General features: G+C 49.2%; 1 protein-coding gene across 5 annotated transcripts in view; it reads right to left on the reverse strand.

The window, feature by feature from the left end:
* KIAA1671 (KIAA1671 ortholog) overlaps positions 1-12,820 on the reverse strand; it is a 185,616-nt gene that overhangs the window by 109,871 nt on the left and 62,925 nt on the right. For 4 of the 5 annotated variants that reach the window (XM_074321515.1, XM_074321516.1, XM_019755578.2 and 1 more), the window contains one exon: positions 5,377-5,511. In XM_074321515.1, the coding sequence (XP_074177616.1) occupies positions 5,377-5,511 (135 nt within the window). Of the gene's footprint in view, positions 1-3,826; positions 5,512-12,820 lie in introns of those variants that run through there. The other variant, XM_074321517.1, reaches the window with a different exon arrangement.

The raw sequence follows: 12,820 nt of genomic DNA on the forward strand, positions 1-12,820 counted from the left end.
AGTTGCCATGTGATCCAGGCCCTTCCCATGATATATACGTGAAGGTCTCCTGGAGGCTGCTCTGGGAAAAGCTTTTGCTTTCTTGATTAAAAGGGCAGATACAACTAACACAGCCCTTCTGGCTCCCCACCTCTTCCTGCCTGAAAGGAAACCTAGTGCCTGCAAGTGGCAGCCACTTTGGGCCCATGAGGCAAGAAGCGTGAGGGAAAGCCCAAGAGACTCTCAGAGATACTGAGCTAAGCCAGCAGCCTCCCCTCTTTGGATATCTTGCTGTATGAGGCATATTAGCTCTTTCAATTAGGCCAGAGAGCCACATTCCTGGTACATGTTGGATTCAACGTGACAGGAACACAGGCCCAACATTGTAATGCCAAACATTCCCACTAGCAGGTGGGAAGGAGGGTCCACATCTAGACAAAGAAGAAAACCATAATATCTTAATTTACAACTTATCTTTCAAGTACAATCTTTGATGAGTTCTTTCTAGCAGTTCCCATGTGGTCTTTCGTTTTGATTTTTTCCTTCCCATTTCAACGCCTAGTCAACCAACCAGTATTCAAAGAGAATCTCTAACCAGAACCAATGATCTATCGTCCATTGGGGGTGACCTCAAGAGTTCCCTCTTATCTCAGGTCGATTGCACTCACAAGAATTTACAAGTCTTGTCATTAGAATCCGAATATTTTCCCCCATTCTCCAATCATAAGAGAGGCACCAGGTCCAAATGCTTTCAAACTTCCAATGGCGGCCGTGGCAGATCCCTGTACAAAGACGGGAGCACGACCACAGAGCTGCCGGGAGGTGGCAACACCCCTCAGAAACAAGGACCCCAATTTCATCAGCAAGAAACGTAGGGGGAAAAAGGTCTGAACTCAGCATTAAAGCACACACCCGGGGTGTCTAGGAAGAATGCATCAAAGCCAAGTTTAAAAGAGACTGCAGGCCGTCTCCTGGACTCTGGAATATATTCAATGTATAGAGTACAGCTTCACGCCCCTAAACCTTTGCCCAGGCGGTTGCCTCCTCTGGAACAAACCACTTCTTCCCAGACCACACCCACCTGTCAAACAGCTGTTCACCCTTCACGACTTACCACAAGTGTCCCTCCTCTGTGAGCCATCGCCCACATGGAGACATGCCCCTCCCAGCCCCGAGGAGGCTTTGAACCTTGAACAAATTAAATGAAGGGATGCAGATAAAGTCCATGACATGGTATCTGGCACACAGTAAGTATGCAGAGAACAGCAGCCATTATCACCCACTGCAATTACCCATCTACCTTCTGATTTATCTATGTCGTATTCATAACCGTAGCCCAATGCCTGACACAGCACCTAGGATATGCAGATAAATATTAATATCTGTCAAAAGGAAGACTGAAACCCGCAAACACTCCATCTCAGCCTAAGTGGGCTATTCACTGTTCCCCCAAACATGCCTCTTGCGTCTCCCCACTCCACACCTTCGCATGCGCTATTCCTCCTCCGTGAACGCCCCCCTCTTCTCCTCCATCACCTAACAAGGCCCTCCCAGGCCACCTTCAGGCACGCCCTGGACTGTGAACCCCAGGGGCCTGGGTGAGAGAATCTCCAGGGTCCCCTCACTCAGGACCTGGTGCACAGTAGGCCCACAAGGAATGAACTTATCACTACATGAACCAGCAAATACTGACTGATGGGTTTGGGGATTTGGGAGAACATTCTCGAGGTTACCAGAGGCCCACCTACCTGCTCCATTGCACGGAACCCCACAGCTGATAAAGCTGTGCCTTCACAGTCATGGGCGGGGCCTCTGGGGCAAACTGTGACCCAGGTTCACGGTCCACAACTGAGTCACCGTGTTTTATGATCTCTGCATGAGTGCAGACCAAAGGCTCACTTTATGGGGAAAAGAGGGTGTGGATGGGGACAGAAGGTTGGCCCAGCATGGGGCTCAGATTTGCTACACAAACCCAAGGACCTAAGGGTATCCCTGAAAGGAACAGGCAGCGGGGGAACAGCGAGCACCGGTCAGGGAGTCAGAAAGGCAGAATTCCCAGTCCCAGCTACTGTGGGATCCTGGACAACACACCTCCCCGCACCAGGCCTCAGTTTCCTCAACTGCGCAAAACTCCTAAGCCTGGGGATGACTTCCTGTCCCATCAGTAGCTCTTCAAGAGAATGTAGACTAACACACTGACAGCAAATAATACTTATCAGTATAATAATAGCAGGTAATATTTATCAGGGAGTTATTCGTAAGCAGGCGCTAAGTACTTTATAAGCATTGTCTCACTTCAGCTCAATCTTCCCACCTACAAAGCAGAGTAGTGGGAAGTTCAGCAGATGGTTAGGAGTATGGACTCCAGACTCAGATCTTGGGAGAGGTACTATGGCTCTTAGCCTCAGTTTTCCCCACCTGTAAAACGGGGATAATATCAGTACCTACACCGCACAGTAAGCACTGCAGTAAGTATTACTATTATTAAGATGCTACATTTTACAGAGGATAAAAAGAGAGGCCCTGAGTGGTAAACTCACTTGTTCACCTCTATGCAGTGATGGGGCCAAACCATAGGACCTCACGCTCAGGGTCTGACCAGCTTGTGGTTCAGCCAGGAGTGGGCGGGGCTATGCAAATCAGCCCTGGCAAGTCCCAGGAGCCCTTCAGAGGATGGCTGCCGCAGAAAAGCTGGAAGCCAACCCTGGGCTGGAAAAATATCACATTCTCAGCCACATGGCCCAGGGTGTCTTGTTTCCTCATGGGCTAATGCACACCAAGCACTGCAGGCTCAAGGGAAGAGAGGGGCTGGCAGGGGTTGGTGAAAGGCCAAAAACACAGTCCCATGGCAGAAAGGGCCCAGGTCTAAGGCTGGAAATGAAACAGGCTCAGTTTCCATTCCAGCTCCCCACTTGCTAACTGTGTGGCCTTGGGCAAACAGCTTAACCTCTCTGAGCCTCAGTTTCCTCCTCTGCAAAATTCATACTACCTAACATGGAGATGGACTGGGGGTTGACAAGGCCTGAGACACAGGCTCAAAAAGGGGTAGAATTTGAACTTAACTAGAAACCAAAAGCACAGTCATTCATCAAAACAGCATGGGAATAACAGCCGACAATATTTATCAGTGAACCCCCTCAAACGCCTCACGAAATACAAAACACAGGTCTGACCAACTTCCAGAGGAGTCGGGGCAGCCAGCAGGGACAAGGGCTCAGGACGGCAGGCCCCATCTGGCGGGTCACTCTGGCTACAAGTCAGGCCTCTCTGTAGGCCTGCTTCCCCATTTATAATGAGAGAGTTGGACAAGGTGAGATAAAAGGGAGAGAAGAGAGGAAAAGGGGGAGCGAGGAGGGGAAAGGCAAAGGAAGGGAGGAGAGGATAAGGAAAGAGAAAGGGGAGGCGTAGAAAGAAGGAAAACCAACCACTGCAGCCAAAGCATTCACTGAGGATTTACTCTTCTGAGTGCTGAGTGATCACATTTACTGCTCACAAAAATACTCGAGACCAGATAGAACAATCCTCATTTTAGAGATGAAAAACGGAGGTTCAAGGAGGTCCATCAAGTCACTTGCCCAAGGAACGTGAACCCACTTCTTTCTTTCAGCCTCCAGAACCCAATGCTAAGGTTCTCCCCAGTTAGGCTGTGGTGCCATCAAGTGAGCGGAACACCACCACCCTCTGGTGGCCACTCCCAGAATTGCAAGCATGAGAAATGAGGTCTTCCACCCCACCTTATCCAGTTTTGGCCTTACTCATTCACCTTTGGAGGAGAGGAAATCAAGCAGGCAGCAATGGGGCAGGGGCCTCAGGGGCCAGAAGGAGAGCGCCAAGGCAAGCCACTCCAAGGACAAAGGCTCCTCAACGACAGAGTGGAAGAGGAGGAGCCAGGAGACCAGGGAGGATGCCAGCGAGCAGACTATAAAAAGACTGGTTTTAAATGCTTTTCTCTCCGTAACCTTTGTCTTTACACACACACAAATTCAAGTACAATCAGATAAGCTGAGGCGGTGCTACCTGAGTGTGAATGGACAAAAGGTAAGAAAGAAATTAGTGGAAGGGAACATTTGACGAAAAAAACCAGGCAGATTTCAAATGTGTGTGAATTTGTGGTTGCGATCTGAACACCTGGGAAAGCTTTCCGGGGCTGCAGAAGATGGGGCATCTTCTTCACCCCATTTTACAAAGGAGAAAACCGAGGTTCAGGGAAGTGAAGTTCTTGCCATAAAGCTAGAAGGAAGAGACCTAGGATTTAAATGCTGGAGGATCCCATGTGTCGGAGACATGAGACCAGGCAGAAATATCACTGAAATGCACGGAGCTGTGCAATCAAAAAGGACTGGTGAGCTGAATTAGTATCACCTCATTCAAGAAACACCTATCTTAGATGTCCCCACGTGGGCCCTGGGACCTGGAAGTGACTTCTTAGCAAGAACTCAGCAGATCTCCAAGTGTCATGGAACTAAAGCCCAAAAGAAGAAAAAGAAAGCACAGAAAATCAGAAGTGGCGAAGCCCTGGAGCCCACTTGGGGACACTGAGGCTCTAGAGAGGGGGGGGGCTTCCCCAAGTTGTGCTGCATCATTTACCCACCTCCTGTCACAAGTGAGGAAACAGGCTGAGAGAGAAGTGCTAATCCAAGGAGACAGAGCTAAGTGACAGCCCAATGGAGACTCAAAAACAAGAATAATAATGGTAAGGATAACACTTATTAAAGTGTTTTTTGTGTCTTTGGGACCGTGTTAAAAACTTTCTGCATTGTCCTATCTGTGCCCCACATCAGCCCTGTGAAGCAGATACTCTTATTATGTCCATTTTACAGATGAGGAAACTGAAGCCAGAGGCCTGTCTTCGTGCAGAGCTAGATTTGAACCCAGGCGATATGGCTGCCTCCCATGCTGACCACAGGATCCGTCCTTGTCCGAATTATTATGTGCTGGGCCCTACAAACAATCTTACACTATCCTCCCAATGGCATGAAAGAGTTAGGAATCATGATCCTGTTTTCCAGGTAAAAAGACTAAAGTGCAGAGAAACGAAGTCAATTGCTCAAAGAAGCTGAGAAGGGACAGTGCTGGGATTCGAACCCAGGGCCTTCAGACCCCAGCACACATTCTCTTAACTGCTCCATGCCAGGCAGCTGGGGTTACCTCTCTGTTGTGGGCCGGAAACCTGAGAGGAAGGAAGGCTTCCTCGGCGGAGCCAACAAACCCTCTCCACCACATCAAGAACCGCAGCAGAGCCAATCAGGCAACAGCAGATTGCCACGCAGGCGCCTGCCTGTCCTCCACCTCTGGCCCCCGGGCCAGACTTGACTCTCCATAGAGCCACATTCCCAGTGGTGGTCAGCCACCAGCGCCGCCGGCGAGCTCCACTCCGGCCATGCCGGTATCACTCACCACAAAGGCTCCGCTCCTCTTGTCCTTGCAGAAGCTGTGGCTTCTCCGGGGGCCCAAGGCCACAGGTGACACCTGCCGGAGTGGCTCCTCGTTGTCCTGGAGGGCACCCTCCCTGCCCGGGTCCCAGGACAGCCCCTGAAACACAGAACACAAGGAAAGGACTTTACTAGGGCTTCATCATTTACAGAAAGAATGTGTCACACCACGCGAGTCCATTCTATACCTAAAAGGGCAAAGAAGAAAAGTGAAGGGCCAGAACCTCCCCCTGCCTCCAACCCCCCCCCCCCCCCACACACACACACACACAGCGGTCTGCCTCCGTGATGAGCGGTAATATGTGGGATCAGAAAGTCTGGGTGCAGCCCAGCCTCAGATACTTAATAACTGTGCCTTAACCTCTCCGAGCCTTGACCATGTGCAAAAAGACCAATAATAATACTACTCAGCTTCTAGCTTCACGGGAGAACCAAATAAGGGACGGCACACAGAAAGTGTATGACGAGTGCTGCCACCAGGGGGCGGACGTGCACGAGTCCTGGGCACCTGGCGGGCCTCACAGTCTCCTTCACGCCACCCAAGTGGGGATCCCTCCAGAAACGTTAGCCAGTCTCATTACTGCCACTGGTAACCTTTGGCAACCTCACTTTAGACATCTCGCCAACGCACACGCACTTATACACAGATATATCGAGAAATGGTACATGAATAGGACATACTCTTACTACATACACTAGTCCGAATCCTGTCTTTTTTCCCCACTCTTACACACGGGGAAAATTCACAATCCAGTAAATACGGGACTCCAGAAGAAGTTGGATTTTACGTGTCTCACACTCTCGCCGCAACGGGGAAAGGGAGGCCCAGCGAGGGAAGGCACCTCCGTAAGAACACACAGCATCAGGGAAGAGCAGGTCTGGGTTCCTGCTCCCTTGCCTCACAGCCTCTTGTTTTGATGCCTTATGAGACTCTCCGGTTCTCCTCCTGCCTCCCTGGCTGGTCCGACTCAGCCTCCCCGCCTCGCAGAGGGACGTCTGAAGGTAGGCGTGTCCCCAGGACAGCCACAGAGCCTTCTCTGCTCCTGCTATCACTCCCTTGGGGACCTCTCATAATGCCTCATGGCTTTAAATAAGTCCCCTCTACACACCGACAACTCCAGACTCTGTCTCTCCGTCTTGGGACTCCAGATTTGTAGATCTCACTGCCCCTGCAACGTCTACACTCACTGTTCACGCTGATCTCAGACTTCACGTGCCCCAAACAGGCCTCGCGATGCCTCCCCTCCAAAGTTGTTCTTCCTCCATCTTGCCTATCACCCAGCCGACCCTGGGGTCGCCCTCTAGTCTCCTCTTTCTCTCCACCTCCTCCACAAAGCTGAGACTCTGCCTTTGAAATATGCTGTGCACCTCATGTCACATACCAAAATCAACTCAAAATAGATCCAAGACCTAAATGTCAGAGCTAAAACTGGGAAACTCTTAGAAGAAAATAGAGGCATAAGTCTTCCTGACCTTGGATTGGGCAAGGGTTTCTTAGATGTGACACCAAAAGCACAAGCAACAAAAGAATAAATTGGACCTCATTAAAGTGAAAAATGTTTATGCTTCAAAGGGCACCATTAAGAAAATAAAAAGACAATCTACAGAATGGGAGAAAATTTCTACAAATCATAAAATCACGTCTGAGAAGGGACTTGTATGCAGAATATAGAATAATTACAACTCAATAATAAAAAGACAAATAACCCGATGGAAAAAAAATGGACAAAGGATCTGAACACGCATTACTCCAAAGAAGGCATACAAGTGGCCAATAAGTACATGAAAAGATGCTCAACAGGAAATGCGAATCAAAACCACAATGCGATACAACTTCACACCTACTAGGATGGCTACCATCCAAACGACAGATGATAACAAGCGGTGGTGAGGATGCGGAGAAATCAGAACCCTCATACACCGCTGGTGGGAATGTAACATGGTGCAGCTGCTTTGGACAACAGTCTGGCAGTTCCTAAAGGTGCACATACTACACCATTTCATATGAGGGACTCGAGCATCCGTGGATTTTGGTATTACAGGGTGTCCTGGAACCAGTCCTCTGCGGAAACCAAGGGATGGCTGTGCACCTCAATAAAGCTGTAACCCCCTCACCCTCCAAATGCCACAGTACCCTCCACGGCCATCACCACTCTGGTCTGAGGACCACGGCAGCCTCCTCGCTGGCCTTCCTACCTCTACCCTCATGGGCTCAGTCCACACCCTGCTCACCTCTCCTTCTCAGCTCCAGCTAGCACCCTCTGTTCCCACTGGGGTGCCTCCAGCATCTGCAAGACCAGCTCACAGGCATGCTGGGGCATCTTCACTTGCTGCTCCTGCCTCCCCCTGCAGGTCCTGACCTGGCTGGATCCCTTCCATCACTCGGATGGCACTTGTCATCCCCTGAAACGAGCCCCTTTAAATTTAAATTCACTTCCCCGTCAACTCCTTTTTTCTATCTCCCCAGGACTTACCACTCTCCAAACAATCCCACCCACTCACTCGCTTGAGCTCTGTTTGCCTCCTAGACCAGCGTCACCCACTGGAACACTCTGTGATTATGGAGAAATCCTCAGTCTGGTCTGTCCAGTACAGGCACCAGGAGCCACCAGTGGCTTTTGAGCACTTGAATGTGGCCAGTGTAACAGAGGACCTGAAGTTTTCAATCTTCCTGAATTTTAACTAATTTAAATTTATAAATAACCACATGCGGCCAGTGGCTGATTGGTTCAGTGGGCTGGTGCCTGTCAGCAGCCCTGTTGTCTAGAGCAGAGCCTGGCCTGGGGTCAGTAGCTTTATTAAATGTAGTAAATGAGGGGAAGAAGGGAGGAAGTGCATCCCTTCATGTCCTCAAGCCTCCTTCACGCCAGGCCGTGGGCCAAGGGCTTGACCACACATTATTTTGTGATACATCCCCAACAAGCCCATGAAGCAGGCAGGATGCCCATTCTGAAGATGAGCAAAGTGAGGCTCAGAGAGGTCTGGCATGGTGCCCGGACTCACACAGCTTGTAAGTCACAAAGCCAGGACCCGATCCCAGGTCTGCCCAATTTGCAGTCCAGGGCTGTTTCAGGGAGAAATCCAATCCTAAAAGTGCAAAGCGTTTGTCTTCCTAATAAAAAACTCCAAGAACTCAATGAGAAAAGGACCGACATCCCAAAAGAAAAGTAGGCAGAACATAAACAAGTGGGTTATAAGGAAATACAAATGGCCTCATCCACAGGACAAGACGATGGACACTTGTTAGGGACATGAGCTTCAGAGTCTGAGGATACACCTAGCTGGCAAGCTGAGAGAAATGGGGCCTGTCATTGGGGATGAGGGTGCAAGCTGGTACAGCTCTGAGGCAGGGTGCACTGGCAGGGTCCTACAAAATGCCAACTGTGTTCACCCCGAGACAGGCGATCGTCATCCTGAACCCACGGATAGGCAGGAAGTCCTCACCTAACGTCATCCGTAGCTTCATGGAAACGGCGACTTTAAGTAAAACCAGGTACAATGAAACCCATTGTACTATAGGCCAATTGATATAAACAAGAGTTACGTTCCTATGGCATATGTATATCCAGTCACAACACAACACCCAGCTTCTAAACAAGGGCCCCAACACACCTAATATTGGGCACTGCAATAAATGTGAACTATATATACATGTAAGAAAGATGAGCCAAAACAAGATAATGATTTTCCAACACGCTTATTCCAATTTGGGGTGGTGGGTGGCCAGAACCTCTTCCGGCAGCGTTTTCTCTCTCTCTCTCTCTCTCTCTCAGATGGGAACAATGTAGGCACCAGTTCACCCAACATGTACATCTTTGGGATGTGGGAGGAAACCCAGGCAGACATGGGGAGAACCTGCAAACTCCACAGACCTTCGCCCCAACCAGGAAGCCATTATTTTCCTCCCATTGACAATTATAACCAAACGACGTTGCATGAAACAATGCTAGGTGATGACCTGCTGTACCTGCGCATGTGCAACATGACGTACGTACGTACATACAAGGTTTGTAAATATTAAAAGATGGGAACTCCCAGCCACGTGTGCTGTGCAGCAATCAGAAGGAACGGGGCCACTCTGGGGGCTGAATCCAACAACTCTTCAAGATGTATTGACGAGAAAAAGGTGGGTGGCAGTTCTGTGGGTTCAGCAGAGACCCTCAACCTGAGAACCTCCACGAGAGCTTTTAAAACTAACAAAGGTGGGCCCCACCCCAGAGGTTCCAACCCAACTGGTCTGGGGTGAGTCCCCTGCATTCCTATCTTTTAGGATTCCCACAGTTCCTCCCATAGACAACCAAGGTTTCAAGCACTCCTACAGAATGCTCTCTTTTATGGAAAAGGGAGACAAAAACATGACTATACATTCCTATTGGCTTGTATTTTCAGGAAGAAACTCGAAAGAATTTGGACAAAAAAGACTATAAGTGATTACTGGATGGGGAGGAAGGGAAGGATGGAGAATGAGAGGTGGGGGGAATTTTTACTCTATACCTTTAAGTATTTTTGGAGCCACGCGAAAATATTCTCTTTTGAAAGTAAAATAAGTAATTTAATTAAATGAAATACGATAATTGGGCTGGGGACAAAGTTTCAGTAAATGTTTGTTGAGAAAGAGAAAGCAAGAGAGAGGGAAGGAGGGAGGGAGGGATTGCTTTAATTACAATCACACCCCATTCCGGGTACATGAGCAGAACTGGCTGCGACTCAAGAAATCTTCACCCAAGGAAGCAGCGTCACATCAAGCAGAGTCACTGACGTCCTGCTTCCAACCACCAAAACTCAAACCCACCTAAATATCCATCAACAAGAGTCCAGATAAAAAAGTTGGGGCTTGGTCAGATAATAAAATACTTCGCAGCCATGCAAAATAACAAGGTGATTTATATACATTCTGTGTGTTTACTATTAGAAAAAAAGCAAATTGTGATTATTTTCTGTAGCATTTGCCACGTTTCATAAAACAGTATATACTTATCTCTCTCTCTCTCTCTCTCATCCAGGGTTCCTCAGCCTTGGAGCTACATATATTTTGGGGCTGGATGATTCTGGACGTCCTGTGCTTTGTAGGGTGTTGAGTAGCACCCCTGGTCCCCACCCACTGATGCCAGGAGCAAACGCTTCCCCAGTATTTCAAACTTAGCCAAATGGGCTCTGGGGGCAAACTGCCGAAGGTTGAGAACCATTAATGGGCCTGGAAGGGTGAGCCCCAGTTTATGTACCAGACACATCATTTTGGGGAGAATTTCTTTCTAAACCAGATGTTTCTATAATATTTTAAATGTTACAGAAGCATTCACTATCATTTGCAATAATGAATATATATGATTGATAAGCAACTCTGTAGTGTAGGAGAGTCCTAAAGGATTAAAAACTGTGACATCTGGGGGATGACAAAGGGAAGGGGTTCAAGGGGGGAGGGGGGTCACTTTTTTACGCAACCTCTTAAGGTTTGAATTTTCAACAACTACCATTTTGTACTTCTGTGTTGCTTTTGTTTATTTTATTTTATTTTTAAGATGAACCAAAGATCTTTGGGCAGGAGAGAACAGAAACGGGGAGCTGGTCCAAGGCCTTTCAATCCTTAGTGAGGAAACAGATCCCCTGACAACAGCAGTCCTGGGGCCCACGCACCCTGGGCGGGTGTCGAAGGCCAGGCTGGGGCCCCCTCCACAATGCCCAGACTCTCCTGCTGCCAGCAGAGCCCCTGAGCGAGGCGCTGGCAAACAGCTGAAGTGTCACATTTCCTTGGCTTCTTCCCTCTCCCATGGTTCCCACAATAACAGCCTGGAGGTGGGGAGAGGTGAATCCCTTCTCGAGGACCCGGTGGGCAGAAGCCACAGGCTGGCCCTGCACTCACACCCCTTGGGTGCCTAGCCCATGTTGTGTGCTTTATCTCCATTCAGCCTAGGACAGTGCTGTGAGGAAGGGATCCCTGGTGACTCCGGTGGGGAAACGGAGGCTCAGGGAGGGCAAGTGACTGCTTATACACAGCTGGTAAGTGGCAGAGTGGAGACGCAAAGGCAATTCTGAATGTGGTGATTGGAAGAGACGTAAGTTCAAAGCCAGACTCCACCACTTACCCACCCTTAACCTTAAGAATAATCCTACTGTTTCATTTCTACGACATCCCTTTCCAAGTCGGACCCCCTCTTCTCTTTTTACAGACGGACTGAGGCTCAGGCCCTCAGTGAAAGCGTTTGCCTTTAACCACTTGGTCCATCAGTGGCAGAGGAAGGATCTGGACCCTGGTTTGCTGACACCACATCCACAGGTGCATAGGGGGTGGCACTAAGTCAGTTTCCACACTGTCCCCAGAAGCATGCCATGTTTTTTCCCAACTCCAAACCTTTGCACGTGCTGTTCTGCCAAGAATGTCTTCACCTCCCCTATTCAGCCCAACCAAATTCATATCCAGCCCTCAGGGGTGGGCTCAAGCCAGCACCTCCTCTCAGAGGCCTTCCTGGGCCTCTTTTTCAGTGCCACACTCTGCACCATATTATTTCCTGGCCGTGGATCACTGTATCCCTTCTCCCTACTGGGCTCCAAAGCTTCCCGAAGATGGGATTCGTGCCTTAGATTTTTTCCCCGCCTTCATGGTTCCTCAACTGTCACCAAGTGGCTTATTTGAAAGCTTGAGTTTCAGGCCAGACTGGGGTTCAAACACTAGCTTTGCCACTTGGTGCTGTGTGACCTGGGCCAATTTACTTAACCTCTCTGAGCCTCCATTTTTTCCATTTGTACACGATGATCAAAACCACAGCAGATGTTGTGGGCCCAACACTCAAGTATACACCAGTGGTGATGGTGTGCTGCTGTGTGATCATTTTCTCTCCACCACTGAGGATGGCACCAGTGAGGAGGGAAGAGTCGGAATGTTAATAGCCCCAGAAACAGCCTCAGGCTAGGACAGAAGCAAACCAGAAAATAAATACTCCAGGTTCCTTGCCCCTTGGACAGGATAGCTCAGAGGTGATCTATGCTGTTCCCCAAGGGTCTCCAGTGAGACTGAGTGTCAGCTGCCCAGAGCGGCACCTGCCTTCCCTTCCATGCCTCAAATCTCCACTCCCCAACCACTCGTCCCGGGATTACTTCCTAAAACTACTACTACTTATAAAGGTCTGCTTCTGTGGAAACCCAATCCACGAAAGAGGGATTGTCATGAAGCTCACATAAGATGGCTCATTCGCACATTCAACAAACATGTCTTGAATGTTCACAGAATGCCAAGCAGCATGCTGAATACTGAGATACAAGCATGAACTTGATACAACACACTGTAATGCAGCAGGTGCTCGATCAACGATACCTTCTATTATCATCATTCTAGGCCAGAGGTTTCAAACTGGTAGCCCATGGGCTAAATGGAGCCAGCAGACATGGGTTTTGTGGGACTGAACAGCATTTTT

This window comes from Rhinolophus sinicus, linkage group LG16 (assembly GCF_036562045.2).
Source record: "Rhinolophus sinicus isolate RSC01 linkage group LG16, ASM3656204v1, whole genome shotgun sequence".
Classification (NCBI taxonomy): Eukaryota; Metazoa; Chordata; class Mammalia; order Chiroptera; family Rhinolophidae; genus Rhinolophus; species Rhinolophus sinicus.